General features: G+C 32.2%; 4 protein-coding genes and 1 non-coding gene across 5 annotated transcripts; 2 read left to right on the forward strand and 3 right to left on the reverse strand.

The window, feature by feature from the left end:
• Positions 1–4,471: 4,471 nt before the first annotated feature.
• On the reverse strand, positions 4,472–8,738 carry LOC137810388 (UDP-glucose 4-epimerase GEPI48). The gene is made up of 9 exons (XM_068611624.1): positions 8,340–8,738; positions 7,775–7,824; positions 7,474–7,609; positions 6,759–6,860; positions 6,254–6,481; positions 5,851–5,929; positions 5,639–5,721; positions 5,069–5,160; positions 4,472–4,912 (listed from the first exon to the last, which is right to left on the reverse strand). The coding sequence occupies exons 1-9, from the start codon at positions 8,658–8,660 to the stop codon at positions 4,816–4,818; spliced, it is 1,188 nt and encodes a 395-aa protein (XP_068467725.1). The 5' UTR covers positions 8,661–8,738; the 3' UTR covers positions 4,472–4,815.
• Positions 8,739–12,537: 3,799 nt separating this feature from the next.
• Positions 12,538–14,205, forward strand: LOC137809873 (uncharacterized). Its single transcript, XM_090299390.1, has 8 exons — positions 12,538–12,613; positions 12,691–12,775; positions 12,868–13,003; positions 13,084–13,155; positions 13,254–13,397; positions 13,501–13,575; positions 13,721–13,789; positions 14,154–14,205. The coding sequence occupies exons 2-8, from the start codon at positions 12,700–12,702 to the stop codon at positions 14,203–14,205; spliced, it is 624 nt and encodes a 207-aa protein (XP_090155516.1). The 5' UTR covers positions 12,538–12,613; positions 12,691–12,699.
• Positions 14,206–16,865: 2,660 nt separating this feature from the next.
• Positions 16,866–18,132, forward strand: LOC137810390 (uncharacterized). The gene is made up of 7 exons (XM_090299391.1): positions 16,866–16,941; positions 17,034–17,169; positions 17,250–17,321; positions 17,420–17,563; positions 17,657–17,727; positions 17,847–17,919; positions 18,081–18,132. The coding sequence occupies exons 1-7, from the start codon at positions 16,866–16,868 to the stop codon at positions 18,130–18,132; spliced, it is 624 nt and encodes a 207-aa protein (XP_090155517.1).
• Positions 18,133–19,373: 1,241 nt separating this feature from the next.
• Positions 19,374–19,446, reverse strand: TRNAA-CGC (transfer RNA alanine (anticodon CGC)). The gene has a single exon. It is a non-coding gene; the product is annotated as a tRNA-Ala (tRNA).
• A 50-nt stretch (positions 19,447–19,496) lies between these two features.
• Positions 19,497–22,796, reverse strand: LOC137810389 (putative RING-H2 finger protein ATL21A). The gene is made up of 2 exons (XM_068611625.2): positions 21,927–22,796; positions 19,497–20,102 (listed from the first exon to the last, which is right to left on the reverse strand). Exons 1-2 carry the CDS (start codon positions 22,627–22,629, stop codon positions 19,648–19,650), a joined length of 1,158 nt encoding a protein of 385 aa, XP_068467726.1. The 5' UTR covers positions 22,630–22,796; the 3' UTR covers positions 19,497–19,647.
• Positions 22,797–25,122: the final 2,326 nt, after the last annotated feature.

The following is a 25,122-nucleotide window of genomic DNA, read 5'->3' on the forward strand; positions in this document are numbered from 1 at the left end:
GGGTAATTCGTCTAAAGCTTCAATGAAGAATGATATGTTTGATTTCAATGTGCTAAAGTTTTTTGGTATTAACACTTGTACTGGTTAAAGTTCTACATCCTCTTCCTATTAGATGGAAATTTCCTTCACCAGGCTGGGTAAAAATTAACACTGATGGGGTTGCTAGGGGATGTCTTGGTCTTGCTACTTGCGGAGGTATTTTTCGTGGGAGTATGGAGGAATTTATTGGAGCTTTTTCTGCGTTAAGTTCAGACTGCTCTGGTTGCTGAGTTTTATGGGGTTATACTGCTATGGAGGAAGCTCAAAAGATGGGGTTTACTAATGTTTGGCTGGAATGTGAGTCTGCTTTGGTTTGTGCTGCGTTTACTGCTAGGACAAATGTTCCTTGGATGCTTCGTAATCGATAGAATGCTTGTCTTAATTACTGTGGGAAAATTAGGTTTACAGTTACTCATATTTTTCGTGAATGAAATGCGTGTGCTGATAAGTTTATGAATAGGTATCGTCTACCTATGTATCGTTTTTGTTAACATATGGGTTTTGGTCTAGTCCCCCCATATTTTTGTATTTTTTTCTTTTTCTTTTTTCTTTTGTTTAATAATATTTTTTTCATGTGATAAATGATTGTTGTTACTTGAGGTGTCAGCCTAGCTGAGATCTTAAGTGGCATAGTGATAAAGCTTTTATTTAAAAAAAACTCTGATTATGGTTATTTATTTAGATTAATTCTCTCTTTTTTATGTTGAATACCTATAACTATTTTAATTTTTGTATTTAAGATGTCTGTCCATTTTACCAGATACATATTAATTATTAGCAAATTAGTGAAGATATTCTCACTACTGAGTGAGCACCCAGATTTATAAATGTGAAAATGAAAAATTAATGGTTATACACGGACACATTATAGGACCTTTTTTATTATTAATTAAATACAAATCATTGACAACGATACTTTCAAGCACTGAGGACTTTCCAGAGCTCTGAAAGAAACACAAAAGGAGAAAGAACGAACTCAGGATAAAGGGCATTATTAGCTTAGAATTAGAAAGAATTGAATTGAATTTAACGTTTGGTTTACATTTAAAAATAAATAAATCAGTGTAATTGTTTTCTTAAAGTTGATAAAAAAAACTATGTTTATAAAACCTGAACGTATTATTAATTTTTTAAAATTTTAAATATATTTTTCATTTTTAATTTATCTTTCCATCTTTTAATTCAAGATGTTGGAAAACTGTTGCCCCTCTCTTTTCATAATCTTAAAAAGATAAAAGTGGACCAATTTTTTTGGTATAGCTTCACCAAACTTAATAAATGTCCACAGCCTTTTTGTTTTTAATTACTGCGTTAGTAATGTCATGTTCATGCTTCATCAACTTAATAAAGAAAGAGAAAAAAAAATAATGTTTTTTTTTAAAAAAAAGAGCTCAAATTAAAACATTTAATAACACTGAGACTAAATTTTTTTAAAAATGTGAAAAATAATATTAATTCTTACACAAACAAAAGCATTTATATGCCTTGAACTTCTTACAGAATTCAAAGAATTATAGATTATCCAAAAATAGAATCACATCTTAAAATATTAAAGAGAGAATTGTGATACTAACAAGAATTATATTGGGTGTTAATCAATTATAAATACCCGATCAATTATCTATAACTTTGTTAGAATCCACTATTTTATTTTACTATCGATAGGATTTTACTTTTCATTTAATTTATCTGAAATAATTATATGATTGATGAAGAGACAAAAATGAAAAATGATTGGTGAAGAGAGGGCTCATGCTAACATTATGCCAAGAGAATAGACTCCAGCTAACATTGTCCTAAATGGTTAAGATTGTTGTACAATGCATGTGTTCCATATTATAACTGTACTATTGATGTCTGCAAATTGATAGTTTCTGGGATCTCAATAACTTTCTCCTCACATAGTTGTTCTCATTTAGCTTGAACCAGATCCAGGAGATACAAGTTTTCTTTTTCACTGGAAAGGTATTTTTATGATATGTTCTTTTCTTGATTTGTAGGCTAATAATTCTACATTATTTGTCGAAAGCAATGTATGAATTAAAAAATTATAAACAATCCATATGGTCGGCAACAATATTGATATAAAAAAAGTAGATACACATACAAACCAGCCATCAGAGTACCAAATAAAAAATTATAAACAATCCATATGGTCGGCAACAATATTGATATAGAAAAAGTAGATACACATACAAACCACCCATGAGAGAACCTATTTAAATAAATAGGTAGGTGCTTGTTTAAATCTAAATTCAATCCATTTTATTAATTAGATTAAATTTATTCTGATATATATACAGATTAATTTGGTTTAAACCGGGTCTAAATCGACTACCTAATGTGGATCAATTCGGTTCGACATCGATCCGAATCTGGACGATTCGACATCAGTTTAAGCTCGGACGACTCAACATCGGTCCGGATCCAGACGATTCGACATTGACTTGGGTCCAGACTACTCGACATTGGTCCAGATCTGGATGATTCGACATCCGTCTGAGCCCGTTCGACTGGGCATCGACCCGGGCACGCTTAGCTTGCGCCAAGGCCCAATCGACTCGACATTAGCCACGATCCAATCGACTCGACATCAACCCAAACCCGCTCCACTCGAAATCGGCCCGAACCCGGACGACTCGACATCGGACCGAGCTTGGACGACTCAAAAATGGCATGGGCCTGGACGACTCGACATCGGCTCGGACCCGCTCGAATTGACATTGGCCAGGGCCCAATCGACTCGACATAGACCCAGGCCCACTCCACTCGACCTCGATCCGGGCCAGTTTAGCTTGACATCAACCTGAGCACGGGAGACTAGACATTAAATCTGGTTGGCTCAACTTTACATCGGTCCAGGCCCAATCAACTCGACATCAGCACGAGCCTAGACGATTCAACAAGGGCCCGGGCCCAGACGACTCAACATCAACCCAGGCCCAGATGACTCGATAATGGCACGGGCCTTGATGATTCGACATCGAACAGAGCCCATTCAACATCAGCCCGGGCTCGAACGACTCGACATCAGTCCAGAACCCAGACGACTTGACATCGGTCTGGGCTCGAACGACTCAGTTCCGCTAGACTCGACATCGGCTCGGGTCAACTCGGCTCGACATAGACCAAGGTCCGCTCCACTCGACATCGAACCGAGCCCGTTTGGCTCGACATCGGTCTGGGCCTGTTCAACTCGATATCGGCTCGGGCTCGTTCGACATTGGCTCTGGCCGGCTCGGTTCGACATTGGATCGAGCCCAATCAACTCAACATCGGCCAGAGCCCAATCAACTTGACATCGGCCCAATTGACGTCAAGTCTCCCGGGCCCGTTCATCTTGATATCGACCCGGGCCCACTCCACTCGACATCGACTCTTGCCCAGAAGACTCGACATTGGCTCGGGCCCAATCGACTCAACATCAGCACGGGCCCGGACGATTCAACATGTGCCCGGGCCCAGACGGCTCAACATCAGCCTAGGTTCAGACGACTCGACATCGGTCTGGGCCCGGACGACTCGACATCAATTCGAGCCCAGACGACTCGACATCAGTCTGGGCTCGAACGACTCGACATCAGTCTGGGCTCGAACGACTCAATTCCGCTCGACTCGACATCGACTCAGGCCCCTTCAACTTGACATCGACTCAAGCCTGTTCGACTTGACATCAGCCCGACTTGCTCGGCTCGACATTGGTCTGGCTCGACGACTCAACATCAGCTCGGGCTTGCTTGACTCAATATCGGCTCAAGTCAGCTCAACTTGACATCGGCCCGGGCCAGCTCGGTTTGACATCGGCTTGGGCCAGCTCAACTCGACATTGACTCGGGAATGCTCAGCACAATAACGGCTTGGGCGCGCTCGGCTCAAAATCGACTCGGGCGCGCTCGACTCAATATGAGCCTGGGACTCTCGGTTAGACATCGGTCCGAGCCCGCTCGACTTGACATCGGCTGGATTGTCTTGACTTAACTTGGATCGGACCAAGTCAAAATCCATCCCAAAATGCAATTTGGATAATCCAAAAAATGTATCCAATCTATATCTAATCCATATCCAATTAAATGGATTGGATTTAAAATCCAAAATTATGGATTTGAATTTAAAATAAATCTATTTAAATGGATTAAAACTAATATGGATATGGTTAATTATGGATTAGATTTTGAAATTTAGATTTTTTTTTCCCCTTTAATAAAATTATATGCATGCCTTTCCTGAAAACTAATGAATTTACGAGGAGACTGTGAAAGATGTTTGGGAGATTAGTAAAGGTGACATACTATTGATTTACATATACTATTAAAGCAAACTATAAGCAATATTTACATAAGATATTTTCATCTATCAAAATTATATAAAAGAATTTAATACATGAATAAGACACTATTTGTAGTGATAAAATTCTAATGGGAGATACCTCAAATTTTCAAAGAATGCTATTTTATTGCTAAAGGGAATATTAAAAAATATAATCTGAATAATGAGGTAAGAATACCTGTTAGTCACAGTTTAAACAAACATGTGATTTTAGATTTACAAACCAGGACGCAGCTCATGCGGAACACGAGAGAACCTGAATCTAATAATCAATACCCTGTAAGAAGAAACCTAAAGAACTTTTAAATTAAATTACAGTATAGTAAACCACTACTTATTTACCATGTAACTATGAATCATAATAATACACTTTTGGGAAAAGCTAAATTCACAAAACCTACGGAGTACGCTGGGGGAGAGTTAAGAAATACTATGTGGTGTATTCTGTAGTTAGTCGGTGGAGTCCTCCTGATCTACATAGCCGTAAGGGTTTTTGCTAGCCCAATTCCATTGATCACGGCACATCTCATCAATGCCATATTTTGCCCTGCCATATAACACAAATAATTGAGAAAAAAAATATATTACGAAAGAAGTGCATAAACATTTTTTTAGGTAAAATGTATGCATTTTCATATTACATAAAACCTCACCCAGAATTAAATGTCATGAACATTCAATTAGAAAGCCAATTAAAACTTACTTCCATTTAAGCTCTCTTTCCGCTTTTTTAGTGGATGCATAAACAATTTCAGCATCACCAGGTCTACGGCCAGCCATCACAAGAGGAATTTTCTGAACAAATGAATAATAGTAAGGATTAGTTATATATACATGCACTGGAGAATAGCTAAAGCCATATAAAAATGACTTATTTGAATTTTATGACATTCGTTGTCTATATTACGCCCTATAGCAAATATGTACACTGAGATAAACCGATTGAAACTCCAGAAGCTGCTTATCCACAACTTACGATAGAGCAATCATTTCAGATCATAATTTCAAGTCAAAAGTTTATCTCAGGACCCAAAAATACTAGCACCAAACTGCAAAATGACTAGATTGCTGAGCACACAGCAAAAAACTACATTCAGAATGCGCATGAGGCACTATATTGAGTACACTCTGAGCAAAATTCAAAATGTCCCTCCCACATGAGGGAGAAAAACGGAACGTGAGATACAACATGCTTTAACATATGACATTAAAGTTGACAGAAAAGATTATGTAGACAGATGCAGGACCAGAAAAATAAACATGTTTCTATTACCTTTCCAGATGCTGTTTCAAAAGCCCTAACCATCTCCAAAACCGATGTTCCCTTTCCTGTTCCCAGGTTATAAACCTCGCAACCTGTAAACACACCACGAAAATTAAACTAAATTTTTACCACCATAAATTTTCGACATTGTCACTGCTTCAGAATTAACCGGAGCTGACAGAGTTAGACATTAGAAGATAAAGAAAATTTTGGAATAGTACCTATACTAGGTTCGTCTAGTTTAAGTAATGCAGCAATGTGCCCATCTGCTAAATCAACAACATGAATATAATCCCGAACCTGAGAGAAATGAAAAGAACCATCCTTTGTGAAGAAATTAAAAGTAGATCTCTAAAATTGGGAAATAAATGTAAGCACCTAACAGAAACTATTCAGTGAGGAAAAGTGGTTTACTTAAGCATAAATTTTATCAGGGGAATTCAAAAGAGAAGATGAGGAGAAATTGTACATGTAAAATAATCTAATATGTACATCCCACATGTGATATATAAAGAACATAAATGTATCAAATCAAAGGAATCAGAGGACGGGATAAGATTGAGTTAAACTTCATGCAATTTTCTCCTTCCTCGGAAAATTTTCATAGGACAAGTTGGAGCTTACCCCAGTGCCATCGACTGTATTGTAATCATTTCCAAAAACTGTCAGCGCAGGCCGTCTGCCAACTGCTACTTGCTGAACAAATGGCATGAGATTGTTTGGAATTCCTCGAGGATCCTCCCCAATATAACCACTAGGGTGTGCACCAACTGGGTTGAAATACCTTAACAATATTATTTTCAAATCTGGCTCCGCATGGTGGACATCACGACAAATTTCTTCAATGATAAGCTGAAAGACAAACATCTTATCAGATACCAATGGAAGGCAGGCACCTAGACAAGCATATATATAAAATTCAAGTTTTTGTTTTCTAATAAAGGGAGAAAGTTGTTAAAGACAAAGAGAAGCGGATTACAGGGAATTTGGTGGATAGGGATTGTTTTTAAATGAAAACAATATTCCAAAGTAATAAATGATATTTTGTAAAAGTCCACAAAATCAGATTGCGAAAACACAATTCGAATCAAAATAAGTTTCACCTTCCAACAAATACTCCTAGTCATACCTTAGTTCGACCATATGGGTTCATCGCTGACAGAGGGAACTCTTCTGTACATGGAACCTCCTTTGGCCAACCATATACAGTTGCTGAAGACGAGAACACAAGCTGAAACCATTTGAATAGATACAGAATGAGTGAAACAAGCAGAATACAGCACCAAGGTAATAAAATGCATGATCAACTTCGCAAGACACTTCAAGGAGTTAATGTGTAAACAAGCAATGGTAACCTGCAGGCTTAATACTTCGCCACTTACCCAACTAAATGAATAACAATAAAAATATAATGAGAAGTTTAAACATCGTAGAAAAACAACATAAATTACAGCAGCAAAAGCAATAACAGCTACAGCCACATGAATATTTTTGACAAAATTAGTAAAAAATATCCCTTCATGGCTATTTCTGTCAACAACTTCACTGACAACCACCACTCGGCCATGTTGAATACACATGTAACCACTGAACTCAATTCAAAACCTAATTTTCAAGTGATGCTAGAAGTACCTTGAATAAATTTATTTAAATAATATGCAAGCAGTTTTGCGTCAATTTAATTGGATATACACATGTTGTATCTGTCAATAGAAGGAACTCTATTAAAAAAGCAAACAATATGACCGGGTGCCATGAAAGAAACTTGAGAATATTAAGAATACTTTTTAGTACAGTTAAATTCTATCGTGGATGCATGACTAAAAAATCAAGAAGAACTTTACCTTTTTGCATCCATGGGCAGACATGACTTCCAATAGAGTGATTGTCCCAGTCAAGTTGTTGTTGTAGTATAGTAAAGGTTTTTGCACACTTTCTCCTACTGCTTTCAGTCCAGCAAAATGTATGACAGCATCAAACCTGCAAAAAAAATAGTGATTAGAAAAGGTTCCTAGATCAACGATGTCCCAAAGAGAATATGAAGCACCGACAAGTGAATCTTTTTATTATTATTAAAGAAACTTCTGTCATGCTCTACTTAGCGTAAAAAAGAAAGAAGAAAGAAGGTACAGTCATAATACTTACTGTGTGGAAACAAAAATTTGCTCTAGTGCAGCTCTGTCCCGTAGGTCCACCTGCAGTGGCGAAAATACAACAAAAAGTGTCGGTCATTCATCATCACCATAATAAACTAATTAAACAAATGTGCAAAATTAAGCAATCAGAGTTCTCGGCCTCTCTGGTTTCCTTCGCCATAATATTTGTGAAAAACACAGATTTTGTAAAACAAAATAAACATCGTCACCGAAACCACCAGAACAGTCTAGAACAAGATCCGTTAGGACCTAAGAAAAAACATAAACCAGTCGTTCTCAAAAATCACATCACATCAAAAAAGTACATGACGAACTTTTCAGCTGAATTTTAAACCGACATAGCGCCAAATCCAAAAAAACGCTTAAACACGCAGAAATTCAATGAACCAGACACCGTCCAGGCCCAAACCAAGCCCACAGCAATCCCAAAATTTAACAAATCTAAACCTAAATCGACGAAACTCCGAATCCGAAAAACCCAAGCCACAAAGCAAAACAGTCTCGGATTACGATAAAGTGACGGAAACATTCGAAACTGAATGAAAGAGGCACACCTTGTGGAAGGATAGGTTATTCCCAAACTCGCCGGCGAGCTCCCGGACTCTATGGATGGCAACCTCGGAGGAATTGTCGAGGCTGTCGACGACGACAGTAGTGAAACCGCCGAGCAGCAGCTGAAGAACGGTGTGGCTGCCGATGTAACCGGCTCCGCCGGTCACCAGGACGGTTCTGCGGAGCATGAGGTTGTTATGATGCGCAGCGTTTTGGTGAGAAAGAGCTTTAGAAAGTTTATGTGGTGAACGAAAACGAGGTGAATTAACAAGATACGGTGGCGTGGCGGTGGTGAGGTTGCCAATGCTGACGCGCGATGCCATATTTGGAGAAGGCGATAGAATGTTCTGACTCTTCTGTGCTGTTTCGTATTCTTCTGTTTTCTTCTTTCGTTTAAATTGGAATTGAAATGGTTTCTTTCTTGTGCGAATATTTATGGAGGGAACAACAGATCAGCCACGTGGATTTCCAGCGTGGCGGTTTCCCATAATCATTGTTTTCTTTTCTCTTTCGTAACTAATTTCCGGTTTTAATCATTGCTCTCTTATGATTAATGCTGGCACAGTTAAGTAAATCTTGTTTAAACAAAAAACTGTTACGCTATATTTTTAAAAACACTAATTACTTTAAATTATCGATTTCAACTTTAATCACTTTATTTTTTGTATTAATTGTTATCTCGAATATTAATTACTTTTTTATTGTCATTTATCGCGCATAATTAATATCTTATCGTAAGAGCTTTAATGATACTTTAAATTATTTGATTATATACAGAGATTTTGGCTATATAATATTTAATAAAAATATACATCTGTAATAAATATTTAATAAATCTAATGAAAAAAGTTTAAAATATAGTTGAATAGCATAATGTATATGGAAAAAATAAAGAGAGGAAAAGGAAAGAAGGAAGATAAAAGATCCAAATGCTGCAATAAATCGCAAGAAGTAGAAATTGACCGTTATAAGTAGAAAAACATGTGCAAACAAATATTTTATCAAGTTTATATATATTTATATTAGTTTTCATTTAAGAAAAAATAGATTTTCTTGTTTATAAATATTTTGACAAATCAACCACTCTTGACGTTTGTTGGGTTACTTAAAAAGTTTGAGGAAAATAAAATAATTATAAAAATACATTAATTTTTTTTGTATAGAACTAATTTCAAATAAAACAAAATTCCTAAATATGATAATGCATTAAAACTATTTTAATACATTTAATAATTGTATACTATTTAGGAGTCTTACATTGTTTAGAGTCTAATTGAATGAATATTCTCTCTTAACTTGTATAAAATTATCATGTAACTCCAAACACTAAAATCAATAATATTTTTAATATAATTATTGATTATAATAAAATAATAATATTTTAATCAAAGAATAAAAAAGACGCTGAAAGAGTTCAGAAAAAAAATGAAAACAATAAGAAAATATTAAATAAATTACATCATATAAGGAATCAGGGGTTGAAGCATGCAATAAAAAAATGATTCTATTAATTTTTCAACTTTTCAATTATAACTACATCTATTTGTTCTATGAGTAATAGTTACATTTGTTATTTTTTATTTATTTATTTATTTATAAATAGAGTTTTTAATATTAATAAAATAGTTTTTTTCTTAAATTTCTTCTCTATTTTCTTATATTTATTATTTCTTTCTTTACAAATCTTGATGAACCAATACCAATACCTATAATTATGTAGTCACAAAGTATATTTAATATTTACCTTTAAATTTTGAACACTTAATGCAAATTTTTAAATGGAACCTTTGTAACAACCCAACTGTCTTCAATCATTACAACACTTCAGCCAACTGTCTCCTTCTCATTTCATTCATTTTACCTATTTTATTAAACTGTGACATTATGTTAATTATGTTTTTATACAAATATAATTACTTTTAGCCTTTCATTGGTTTAAAAATTAAAATACATTTGCTTTTTGCACAGTAAATAATTTTTTTTATTTTTTTAAATATCACACCAAGTTTTTAATAAAGAATGATATAAATATTAAAAAAACAAAAAAGTATAATTTCATCAGAGTAATTTATGATAATAATAACAAGGTCCTTTAACCACGGTTGATAAAAATAAACTCCAAGAAACAAGACACTAGAAATAATTCTCACTGATGCCGTTAAAATAAATGTTATTGACATTAATTAAATTTAATCTTGATCAACTTCAATCAAGAAAAAAAAACTCGATATAAATATTCTTGAATTGTTAACAATTATTTAATATTTAAATAGTTTTTATATTTGATGAGAATTGAAATATTTTATTTGATATAAACTTTAAAATTTAATAAATCTGAAATTTTTATTTAGATATTTAGAAAAAATAGAATAATTTAAAATGATACGAGTCCCCATGTAATAAATGGTGAAATTAGATGTATGAATGCAATGTTAACGTGAGTTTGAGTTTTATCTGAGTCATCTGAAGCATGTGAATGAATGAGATTTGTTTAATCAGAAACAAAAATAGGTCATATCAATCAAATTCAATGTTTCATTTTTAGTAGAGTATAAATAAATAGAGTTTTATAATTTGTTTAATTTAATAAAAAAAATAAGAATATAAATAAACAAATTATCAAAAATAGACCGGAAATAGCAATGCGAATTACATTATTATTATTATTTTATATATAAAATTAATAAATTTATCTCTCACTTCCCACTATTAAACAAATTTTTAAGTTTTCTATTTTCTTGTGTCTTTTAGTCTTATTTACGTATATTATTTAGAGAATATTTATATTTGAGAATCAATAAAAATTATACATTTAGTTAACAATAAATTATATGTTTGTAAGAGAATTGTTAGTTGGTTTATATGGAAAATTAATGATCTTTATGCTTCCGCCAGTGGATTTGGAGGACGAATGGACTAGTGGGTGGGAAGCATTTTGGTTTCTTGGCATAAATATACGAGATTGAACTAATTCCACATAGGACAATAATATTTTACTTCCATGTCCCTTAATCTTAATATTGTGCATGCATGACATTCAAGTTGTTTTTGTGGTTGAGGAACAACAACTTTACCCGTGAAAGAGTAAGGTGGAAGAATTTTCGTTAACCTAGTCGAGGTATGATAATCAATTTTGTGTTGGTTGTGTTTTAGGAGTATTGATTATTGTTCACATTGATTTAATGGGAGAATCGATTTTGTCCTAGCATTGCTTATGAAAATCAAGTCTCATTTATGATGATTTCATGTGAGAATAGATTTTCATTATGAGAATCGAGTCTCATTTATGTTGATTTCATGTGAGAATCGATTTTCATTATGAGAATCGAGTCTCATTTATGTTGATTTCATGCGAGAATCGTTTTTTAGTAACTGTTGTTGTCTTTGATCCCATAATTGATTATCGTCCATGTTGTAGGGAAGAGATAATTGATTTTATTCATTTTCATACTTTTATTTAAATAGGACATTAAATATTCAAGATTTGTATTTATTTAAGATTTTGAATATTTTAAAAACTTTTTATTTTAATTTAAATAGGACATTAAATATTAAAAATTTGTATTTATTTAAGATTTTTAATATTTTAAAATTTTCATATTTTTATTTAAATAGGACTTTAAATATTTAGGATTTTTATTTATTTAAAATTTATAATATTTTTAAAAAATTACATTTTTATATAAATAGGACATTAAATATTCAAGATTTGTATTTATTTAAAATTTTAAATATTTTACAAATTCAAACTTATTTTAAATTTTTGTTTAAATTAGTGGTTATATATTTAGAATTTATATTTATTTAAAATTTTAAAAAATTTATATTTTTATTTAAATAGGACATAAAATATTTAAGATTTGTATTTATCTATAATTTTGAATATTTTAATTATTTTTTTTAACAATTTTTAATTTTTACATATATAACCCTAATTATGTTACAATGTTTTTTTCAAATAGTTATTCAATGGTATCATAAATAAATAATTTACAACAATTTAATTAATTCAAATAATTTTTTCATCATAATTTATTATTCAAAATATTTTTAAATAATAAAAATCAAATTGTAAACTTACATTTAATACCTTTAAAAAAAATCTCTCTTATTCATCATATCACTCAAAAACTTCGATAAATCATCCTTATAAATTCACTCTAACATCCATCGATCTAAACAACCTCACATATTCTTATATCCTTGCAAATTCACTCTGTTACTCCCTCCCCCACAAGTTCCATCTCCAATCCAGATACAACCTACGTGTGATAAGGTAACATTATTTGTTACTTAAAGTTAGTGTTGTTTGAATTAATGGGAAGTTTAATCTCTGTCTCTTCTAACATACAGGAATTGAGGATGTCTAGATTGGAGTTGTTGTGTCTGTTATGTCTCATTCTCCAATGTCCTCTCTCATGCCTCTCAAACTCTGAAGGTACTTTTATTCTTTGTTCAAACCCTTTTGTTTTGACAAACAAATGCATGCATTTCACGTAAAACTAATGTGAGGTTTGTTTGAATTTGTAGGAGACGCTCTTTCTGCTTTTAGAGGAAGGCTTTCTGATCCCAACAACGTTATGCAAAGCTGGGACCCTACTCTCGTCAATCCTTGTACTTGGCTTCGTGTCTCCTGCGACTCCAATGACAACGTCGTCCTTCGCATGTAACATTCCCTTTCTTTCTCCTTTACTTTCTTCATCCCTTCATTTCTAATCACTTATGTGCATGTTCTTTCAATTTCAGAGACTTGGGAAATAGTGGTCTTAGTGGAACTTTGGGTCCGGAACTTGCCCAACTACCCTCCCTTCAACATCTGTATGTATATGTATCATGATTCTACAATTTCTCAACACTCTTACTTCTTTTCTTTTATTGTTTTCCAGGAAGATTGATTATAAAACTTTTCATTGCAGGCATCTCTTTGGAAATAAGTTAAGTGGAAATATTCCTCAAGAACTTGGTAGCTTGAAAAACCTTATTAGTATGGATTTGTCTAAGAATAAATTGGAAGGAAATATCCCAAAATCTTTTGCCAACTTGAAGTCTCTTAAATCCTTGTAAGCACGTTTAATGTTGGTTTACCATATTAAAAACTTAACCATACACATTTTTTTGAATCAAACAATTGTGAATTAAGCTTTGTTTGCATTGATGATATAGATGGCTAGACAACAATGAGTTGTCAGGAACAATCCCAAGTGCAGTAGTCACTCTTCTTAAACATCTTGTAGTCTTGTAAGATTCTGTTTCTTTTCTTATGATTTATTTTGACATCTTTTTACTTTGGGTTGTTTGAAATGAAAATATCCAAAATCATTTTCTTCTTAATTTATTGTTAATATGTCAACTAATTTGAAACCTCGTCAATTGTGTTGTGTAGTAATGTTTCTAATAATCACTTCTCAAACCCACCAATAGATGTCACCGCTCAATCATTCTCAATGCAATGGTATGGTAAATTTTAGAATTATTGTCAAAAATCAAATTACCATATTTATATGCATGGTTGAGATACCCATTAATTCAAATAAAAAAGTTTTTAAAGATAAAACGTATATATATTTGCAAGCAAAAGGGTGATTGGTACTAAATTAGCTTTGGTAAAAGAAGCCAAAGAAAACTTGTGCTCCCTTAAAATAGTTCATTCTCCCTCTTTACTTATGTATCCATTCCACAACTCATTGCTTTAAAGTATCTTTCTTCTTGGAATAGCTATTCATTAATTTGACATTTATTAATTTGAAGGTGGGGAGTGTTTCAGATTTCTTGTTGTTCATATATTAACTCTACATTTATCCTTGTTTGTGTTTTAGTTTTGAGAATAAGAAATTCAGAGGCGCAAGGATGAAAGAAGTGGTTGCATAGAAGATCCTTACTCAATGCAAATTAACATGTCATACTTAAATGTCAAAATATAGAATAAATAAAAAACTTTTGCTATTTATAAATATTTCACATCTTGCTATCATGATAATTGAATCTTGAATCGAAGAACTTATATTATCATGAATGAATAGTTTTATATCACGAATATAAGATTCATAATATTTAAAAGAAGTGGTTGCATAAAAGATCCTTACTCAATGCAAATTAACATGTCATACTTAAATGTCAAAATATAGAATAGATAAAAAACTTTTGCTATTTATAAATATTTCACATCTTGCTATCATGATAATTGAATCTTGAATCGAAAAACTTATATAATCAATAGTTTTATATCACGAATATAAGATTCATAATATTTAAAAAATATAACATAAAACATATAAATATGTAAAAATATAACTAATAATCACAACCATATTCAAGAAAAATGGTTGTATTACTTATCATATTAAATTAATATTATAATAATTAGATAATTAGATTGAAGTGTACATTTGAGTATTTAATTAATCAGGATTGAAATTCCAGTCAAATTCAATTATTAGATTTTTTTTTTCTTAAATAGATATGTGGGAGAAATAACACATAATCTGAAAAATATAAATATTAAAAAAAAAAGTATAATTCATCAGAGTAATTTATGATAATAATAACAAGGTCCTTTAACCACGGTTGATAAAAATAAACTCCAAGAAACAAGACACTAGAAATAATTCTCACTGATGCCGTTAAAATAATTGTTATTGACATTAATTAAAATTAATCTTGATCAACTTCAATCAAGAAAAAAAAAACATGATAAAAAAATCTCTAATATAAATATTCTTGAACTGTTAACAATTATTTAATATTTAAATAGTTTTTATATTTGATGAGAATTGAAATATTTTATTTGATATAAAATTTAAAGTTTAATAAATCTGAAATTTTTATTTAGATATTTAAAAAAATAGAATCATTTAAAATGAGACGAGTCCCCATTCAAATGTATGAGAATGTGTAATAAATGGTGAAATTAGATGTATGAATCAATGTTAATGTGAATTTGACTTTTAGTCTGAGTCATCTGAAGCATGTGAATGAATGATGATTTGTTTAATCATAAACAAAAATAGGTCATATCAATAAAATTCAATGTTTCATTTTTAAGTAGAGTATAAATAAGTAGAGTTTTATAATTTTTTTAATTTAATAAAAAAATAAGAATATAAATAAACAAATTATAAAAAATAGACCGGAAATAACAATGTGAATTACATTATTATTATTTTTTATATATAAAATTAATAAATTTATCTCTCACTTCCCACTATTAAACAAATTTTTAAGTTTTCTATTCTTTTAGTCTTATATACGTATATTATTTAGAGAATATTTATGTTTGAGAATCAATAAAAAATTATACATTTAGTTAACAATAAATTATGTTTGTAAGAGAATTGTTAATTGGTTTATATGGAAAATTAATGATCTCTTTGCTTTCATGGGTAGACTTGGAGGAGGGATGAACTAGTGGGTGGAAACATTTTGGTTTCTTCACATAAATACACGAGATTGAACTGATTCCACATAGGATGATAGTATTTTACTTCCATACCCCTTAATCTTTATATTGTGCATGCATGACATTCAAGTTTTTTTTGTGTGGTTAACAACAACTTTACCGTGAAAGAGTAAGGTGGAATAGGTAAAATCGATTTCTGGTAACCTAGTCGAGCTATGATAATCAATTTTGTGTTGGTTGTGTTTTAGGAGTATTGATTATTGTTCACGTTGATTTAATGGGAGAATCGATTTTGTCCTAGTGTTGCTTATAAAAATCAAGTCTCATTTATGATGATTTCATGTGAGAATGGATTTTTATTATGATAATCGAGTTTCATTTATGTTGATTTCATGTAAGAATCGATTCTCATAATGAAAATCGAGTCTCATTTATGTTGATTTCATGCGATAATCGTTTTTTAGTAATTGTTGTTATCTTTGATGCCATAATTGATTATCGTCCATGTTGTAGGGAAGAGATAATCGATTTTATTCATTTTCATACTTTTATTTAAATAGGATATTAAATATTTAAGATTTGTATTTATTTAAGATTTTAAATATTTTATATTTTTATTTAAACAGGACATAAAATATTTAAGATTTGTATTTATCTAGAATTTTGAATATTTTAATTATTTATTTTTATGTAACAATTTTAAATTTTAATATATATAACCTTAATTATGTTGCAATATTTTTTTTCAAAAATAATTATTCAATGATATCAGAAAAAATTTACAACAATTTAATTAACTTAAATAATTTTTTTTTAACAAAATTCATTATTGAAATATTTTTTAATAATAAAATAAAATTCTTTAAGAAAATTAAATTCTCTCTTATTCATCACATCATTCAAAAACTTCCCTAAATCATCCTTATAAATTTATTCTAACATCCATCAATCTAAACAACCTAACACATATTCTCATATCCTCACAAATTCACTCTCTTACTCCCTCTCCCACAACTTCCATCTCCAATCCAGATACAACCTAAGTGTGATAAGGTAAAATTGTGTTATTTAAAGTTAGTGTTGTTTGTATTGATGGAAGTTTAATCTCTGTCTATTCTGACAGGAATTGAGGATGTCTAGATTGGAGTTGTTGTGTCTGTTATGTCTCATTCTCCAATGTCCTCTCTCATCCCTCTCAAACTCTGAAGGTACTTTTATTCTTTGTTCAAACCCTTTTGTTTTGACAAACAAATGCATGCATTTCACGTAAAACTGATGTGAGGTTTGTTTGAATTTGTAGGAGACGCTCTTTCTGCTTTTAGAAGAAGGGTTTCTGATCCCAACAACGTTCTACAGAGTTGGGACCCTACTCTCGTTAATCCTTGTACTTGGCTTCGTGTCTCCTGCGACTCCAATGACAACGTCGTCCTTCGCATGTAACATTCCCTTTCTTTCTCCTTTACTTTCTTCATCCCTTCATTTCTAATCACTTATGTGCATGTTCTTTCAATTTCAGATACTTGGGAAATAGTGGTCTTAGTGGAACTTTGGGTCCAGAACTTGCCCAACTACCCTCCCTTCAACATCTGTATGTATATGTATCAGGATTCTACAATTTCTCAACACTCTTTCTCCTTTTCTTTTATTGTTTTCCAGAAAGATTGATTATAAAACTTTTCATTGCAGGCATCTCTTCGGAAATAACTTAAGTGGAAATATTCCTCAAGAACTTGGTAGCTTGAAAAACCTTATTAGTATGGATTTGTCTAAGAATAAATTGGAAGGAAATATCCCAGAATCTTTTGCCAACTTGGAGTCTCTTAAATTCTTGTAAGCACGTTTATGTTGATGTTGGTTGACCAAATTACACATTTTTTTGAATCAAACAATGTGAATTAAGCTTTGTTTGCATTGATGATATAGATGGCTAGACAACAATGAGTTGTCAGGAACAATCCCAAGTGCAGTAGTCACTCTTCTTAAAAATCTCGTAGTCTTGTAAGATTTTGTTTCTTTTCTTATGATTTATTTTTACATCTTTTTGCTTTGGGTTGTTTGAAATGGAAAAAACCAAAATCAATTTCTTCTTAATTTGTTGTTAATATTTCTTAATTTCTTAATGTTTCTAATAATCACTTCTCAAACCCACCAGTAGATGTCACTGCTCAATCATTCTCAATGCAAAGGTATGGTAAATTTCAGAATTCTTGACAAAAATCAAATTACTATCTTTCTTCTTGGAATAACTATTCATTAATTTGACATTTATTAATTTGAAGGTGGGGAGTGTTTCAAATTTCTTGTTGTTCATAGATTAACTCTACATTTATCCCTTTTTGTGTTTCAGCTTTGGGAATAAGAAATTCAGAAGCGCAAGGGTGAAAGGAGTGGTTGCATAGAAGATCCTTACTCAATACAAATTAACATGTCATACTTGAATGTCGAAATATAGAATAAAGAAAAAACTTTTGATATTTATAAATATTTCACATCTTGCTATCATATTAGTTGAATCTTGAATCGAAGAGCTTATATAATCATGAATATTTTATATTACGAATAGTAAGATTCATAATATTTAAAAAATATAACATAATATTTAAAAAATATAATACAAAATATATAAATATAATAAAAAATATATAAATATAATTAATATTATATTTATAACCATGTTAAATATATAAATATTATAAAATATATAAATATATATATAATAAATATATATAACCATGTTAAAAAAATATTATATTACTTACTATATTAAGTTAATATTATAATAGTTAGAATGAACTCAATATTTAATTAATCTGAAATTCAAGTTAAATTCGATTATTAGATTTTTTTTCTTAAATAGATATGTGGGAGAAATAACACTTAATCTGAAAAATATAAATTCTTTGAGTCTCGAGTCATATATCTACTCATATATAAAATATATTTTAATTTAAAAAATTAAAAAATAATTTTTTGATATATTATTACTTATCTGAATCATGTCCATTGAAATTCCTATCTCCACGGAGGTTGCGTATTGAACTTTTTCCTATTTGTAAAACACGTTTTTGGACAAATTTTATGTTTTTGTTTAATATTATTATTCATAGATTTGAAAACAAATGTCTTAATCCACCGACATATCATAAAGCAAAATAGTGCATTATGTAAATACCATATTATAAAGATAAATATTTGAATGGTATGAAACAAATTAGAGAGGAAATAATCGGTGAGGTCACAAACAAGTCATAAAACAATTGAATTATTGCATAAATTATTTATTAAAAACGTGAATTGTTGTAGAAATGAGTCATAAAAAATATGAATTATTGTTAGAGAAGTTAATAATTAGGACTAGAAGAATAGTGTGATTAGTGACTTAACTACCCAATTATGTCTTGCACATTACAACTATACAAACTTTAAGAATCTTTTTATCAGCAGTGTTAAGTAAGCTACAAAGGAATACACAAAGCAAACATTAAGTATAGTTTAAAGAATTATTCCATTATTTATTTGTTGTTTTTAAAAAAAAAGTAAAAGACACAAAAAAATTTAAAAAAATGGAAAACCCAAAAAAAAATGAAAAGGCACAAAAAACTGAAAAAAGCACAAAAAAATAGAAAAAGCACAAAAAAAATGGAGGTGCGGGGAATCGAACCCCGTGCCTCTCGCATGCGAAGCAAGCGCTCTACCATATGAGCTACACCCCCAATGCTGATAGTAATTCTAACTACCATATATTTAATTAAAAAATCATAAATAACAAAAAAATATTATTTATTACATAAAATTTGGTATAAATTGTATCCTAATTACGAATAGTAGAAAGAAAAAAAATTGTATATGATAGTAAAAATAGGAGGTGAAGAGTCTCTCTACTACACAGGACTAACACGTGGCTATTGGATTAGCTATGGCAAAGAAGAAGAAGAAGAAGGGGTAACGGTAGAACATGGATCCGGTGAATTTCTGCATAAGGGACACGTGGCATTCATCTTCAGCCACTCATCAATGCAGTGTGCATGAAAATAGTGGTTGCACGCAGGAATGGTCCTTAGCGTCTCCTTGGGCTCGTATTCAGAGAGACAAATTGGACACGTGTTATCGTTCCAATTCGGTAAGCGCCCACTCTCACCAATAAGAGTCTTGGGCAATTTTTCAATTTCCGGCCCAATAAGGCCCACTGTGGGCGAGGATCGTGGAAGAGTCGTAATGGAGCTTGGAAGCTCTCTGGTGGGCCTAGCCCGGTTACCATGTGCGTACACATCGAATTTACTACACATAAAGCAGCAAAGCCCAGTTAAACATAAAAGCCCAGGTATTCCCACTCCGATCGTTAACCCATATTTGGCGCTTCTTGAAAGACCTATTCAACGAGTCCGTGTCAGAAACAGTTTTTGTACTATGGCTTACTTTAATGAAGCAAAACAAATTTCTATAAAAATAAATAAATTCTCAATTTTTAATTTAATCGTTATTTTATAAAACCAAAAATATAATTGCTATCGTACCGTCTCCATTTTTTTTATATTTTATGTCTTATAATTGTTTTACAAATAAAAATATATATTATCCTTTATTTGACATAATTTTCTTTATTACATAAAAATAAGATAATTAATATATTGTATTAAAGTTAGGTTGCACTAAAAAAATGTTCAATATAAAATCAAACATTCTAAACACTATTAATTAAGTAGAATGAGGGTTTTTTTTTTTTTTTATCTATGTGAGAGTTTATTCACACTATCTATTTGTTTCTTTCCTGTTTTTATTTTTTTGTTCCACCACGTTTTCATTTTTATATCAGTGATAAATTTTATATTATGACTTAAAATGTTATTAGTAGTAGAAAAAATTACACGAAAATTCCCCTATATATATTTTACAAATTTTGAATTTTTAAATTACTATTTGTTTACAATTATATATTTGATTTCCCCTTCGTATATTGATTTTAATTTTTCTATTAAAATTATTATTCCCTACCGAATTCAGTAATTTTTAACTTTATTTTTAGACATTTGGTTGTTTTGAAACTATATTCTATATTTTTTTATGTTGAATACCTATAACTATTTTAAAATTTTTGTATTTAAAATGTCTGTCCATTATACAAGATACATATTAATTACTAGCAAATTAGTGAAGATATTCTCACGACTAAGTGAGCACCCAGATTTATAATATGAAAATGAAAAATTAATGGTTATGCTCGGACACATTATACGACATTTTTTATTATTAACTAATTACAAACCTTAATTTATACAATAAAGCTTTACTTCTCTCGAAGAATAATTAATTCACTTAACAATTGAATTTGAGTATTTTTAATCAGAGTATTTTTTAAAAACATAATTATTTGTGCCTTTTTCAAATAAATAATATAATACTTTCATAATGAAAAAAACGTAGTATCACTCAATAATAAAAATATTTGTTTACTGCTTTAAATAAATATATTCAACATTCATTAATTATTTACCTAAGCTGTCACACCATGCCAATTGGCCAAGGCATCAAGCCTGGCCACAAAATTTTGGTTCTGTTAATTAATCCAAATATAGCCTTAAAATAAGAATCTTGGGTAATGATATTTATTTGACATTCTTGTAACAACTAGAAATAATTATAATAATTAATGAAATTAAATTATTCAATTAAAATATAAATTAAATTATTCAATTAAAATATAAATTAAATTATTAAATATAAAAGCAATAAATGGGTTATAAATTTAAAAGTGGAAAATTTGTAGAGTTTCAACAAATAGGATCATAAAATAATAGAATAAAAAAGCAAATATAGTAAAAAATTTGATATATTAACCATCCACTCCAATATACAATCTCATTTCTCTATTTAAAATTTTATTTTTTGTATGGTATATGACAAAAACACCATTTTTTTTTCATATCATCAATTTTATACTAAATTGTCACTATATCATTTTTCTATATAAAATTTCAGTAGTTGTTGTATGATATAACAAAAATATCATTTGTTTTATATCATAAGTGGTATATTAGAGTAAGTTATCAAAATATAATTTTTTTATATAATTTTTTTTTTATGATATGACAAAAATATATTTTTTGATATCATCAATAAAAGTTGTATACTAGAAGTTTTCAGTATATCATTTCTTTATACTAAAAAAAAGAAAAAAAGAAAGAGGTTTTGGTACCTTGGTTTTGGTTAGGAGCATAGAAGAAGCACCCTACTTGTAAAGTTTTGGTGTGAGAGGTGAACCCACAAACTTGGCCACGACCAGCACAATCCCCACACGCGGGTTCGTTCCACTTTAACACGACATCCTTGTTGAGATCAGGCATGAAAAACGATGTCGTGTCTGGATTCGGAATGGGAACAAAAGCCGAGGATATCACCTCACACTCCTCACTCCACGGCAACGTGCCATTGAGAGGCCACCACGAGAATGTCACCGAGGAGGAGGAATTCGAATCGAGGCATGAAATTGGGGGAGATTCAACGGAGTGTGTCATGTTGGAAGGACAACGAAGGAACGTTAGGTCGTAAACGGTTGCCTCAAACGTGAACGGTGGGTGCAGGGAAAGGCTCAAGTTCTGCAAGAAACGTTTCGGGAGACAACCTTCGGGGTCGTTCACGGTAAGAGTTTGGGACTCGTAGTTTATGCTTTTCACCACCAAATCTCCGGAACCTGGGAGGCTCAGAATGGTTCGGTTGCGGTTGTCGCAGGAAAGCTGGAACCTCGGATAGCTGCACCGACCAGAAATTGTAGCTTCGATCGGAGTTTGTTTCAGACCAAACGGAAAGTGAATTTTGATTTTGCCGCATGAGATTGTGCGGCACGTTGATTCCCCTCTGAGAGGGAGGAGAAAGATGATCAACAGTGGCAGACACAACATTGGAACAAGGAATGAGCAAGAAGTGTGATGTGAATAGGAGAAGAGGGAAAGGTTTAATTATAGGAAGTGTTGGAAGCTAAAGAGAAATAAATGCAATTCATCACTTTCAATAACTTCTTTGAGGATTGGCAAAGTGTCATGTTCTGTGATTAATTCAGTTGCAAACCTTTTCTCTCCTTTCCATGTTGATGCTACGTGATATAAAGATCTGGACCCGTTTTTCCTCCAAAGAGAACAAAATATCTCTTTAACTTGATGTTAATGGCTTTTAAAACCTAATAATGATAATTGCATAGTAAATGTGCTACTTGACAAATGGGGAACTATGATGGAAAAAAACGCACGCGGAAACAACACAAGATAATCACGAATTAACTGCAGAAAAATAAACGACACAAGATTTAACGTGGTTCGGTCGCCAACTGCAACCTACATCCATCGGGGCAACTATTAGGTTTACATTATATCTTGTTGCACACCAATTACAAGTACAATGATCTCTTTAAATAGAGATAAATAGAGATAATAAAGGGACATAATAATTAAGCCCACTCACTAAACATGTGTCTAGTTAGCCCAACCCAATTGGTCCTGACTTCATATCCAACAATCTCCCACTTGAAGCCACGGAACAATGTTCACCTACGCTTCAATTGTGTACATGGTGTCTTGTCAGCCCAACCCAATTGGTCTTGACTTCATACCAACAATCTCCCACTTGAAGTCACGGAACAATGTTCACCTGCGCTTCAACTGTGTACATGTACTTCTGTAATCTGTCGACGAAACTCAATGTTCCACCACTAGTTGCCACCAGCCTTCTTAATCATTTTGAAGACTTCGTTAAAACTCCCTTGAGTTTTAACACGTCAGTCACTGACCCGTTCTCTGTTCCTACCGACTCCCACTTACAGGAACTGTCGGATCCTGAAACAACCTGAGAACAAACACTCTCCATATACCCGTTCTCTATTCCTACTGACTCCCACTTACAGGAACTGCCAGATCCTGGAACAACCTGAGAACAAACACTTTCCATATTCAACAAGACATTTTCTGGAGAAGTTTCAATCGCTGGGATATTGGTTCTCCTAACCCACTGTCGTCTAGGAACTTTAGCTGAAGCACAACCCATGCTCCCACTGCCACAAGTACCTCTGACTGGTCTACTTGAACCTTTCCATGCTCGTTCATCCTGAATCTGACTTGTGGCTCTGGGTTTCTCTTTTGTAAAGACAACCCTCTTCTGCCCATGAGATTCTGTGAACCGGACTTTGTTTATCTTCTGAACGGGGATGGTCACTCCTCAGACACGGTAATCTGACTATATACAACGAACCTTTCTTTCTTCCGTAGGCCATGACAAGATTTCCCTTGACAACCTTCCAGTGCTGATTTTCAAACTTCACTTCATGTTCCTGTTCATTGCCTAACAGAAATCACACTTTTCGTTAAGCTTGGAACAACTCTGACATTCTTCAAAGTCCAAAAACCAACTGGTGTCTTCAACACTATGTCACCCATGCCCGTTACCTTAAGAGTTATATTGTCCGCTAGTCTTACCTTTCCAAAGTCCCCAATAACTAGATTCTGCAATGCTTCAGAATCCATGACCCAGGAATCCACACTGCTCTCCGCGCAACAGACTAAGAGGTCCTCGTCCGCGGAATCTTCTGCAATGCTGACTTGTTTATCATTTGGGCATTGATTCCTGAAATGCCCCACCTCCTTGCAGTTCCAACATGTTACACTTGAGCAATCCTAAGTCTTTGACTGACTCCTTCCTTTGTTCTTGCTCCAACTATCTCTGATATTTCTCTTACCTCTCATGACATATAGCGATTCACTAGATAATTCCCCAGAACTCCTTCTTCGGACATCCTTGCCAAGAATGAGATCACGAATCTTCTCAAAAGTGAATCCATCGGATCCGGCTGAACTGGTAACTGCTATAACCGTTCCGGACCAACTGTCAGGCAAAGACGATAACAGTAGTAAAGCTTGAACTTCATCATCGAACTTAATGCCCACTGACATAAGTCTGGCTAAGATCAAATTCGTTTTATTGATGTGCTCAGTAACTGAACTGTCTTCCTTCATCCTTGTGTTTACCAATTCTCTAATCAGAAACACCTTGTTTGCAGCAGATGGCTTCTCGTACATGGCTGTCTTCTCCTTCAAAATGTTGAACGCAACATTCTTACTCAAAGAGAGTCGGATTACGGACATAACTTTCCGATCCAAACCTGCCCACTTTGCATTAGACATCTTTTCTGGCTTGTCATCCAAAGCCACGTCCAAATCTTTTTGAACTAGCAATCCTCAATTTGCATTTTCCACCAACTGAAATCTATACCATCGAATTTTTCAATTCAGAACCTCCCTTCTTCTGTCATCTCAAATGACTAGACGAGATACTCGGTACAACTGATTTCAGATCTTGGCAATCTTTTTTTTTTTTAAATCAAGAACACAAAAATTGCACCACCCAAA

Source organism: Phaseolus vulgaris, chromosome 2 (genome assembly GCF_051622355.1).
Source record: "Phaseolus vulgaris cultivar YP4 chromosome 2, ASM5162235v1, whole genome shotgun sequence".
NCBI classification, from domain to species: Eukaryota; Viridiplantae; Streptophyta; class Magnoliopsida; order Fabales; family Fabaceae; genus Phaseolus; species Phaseolus vulgaris.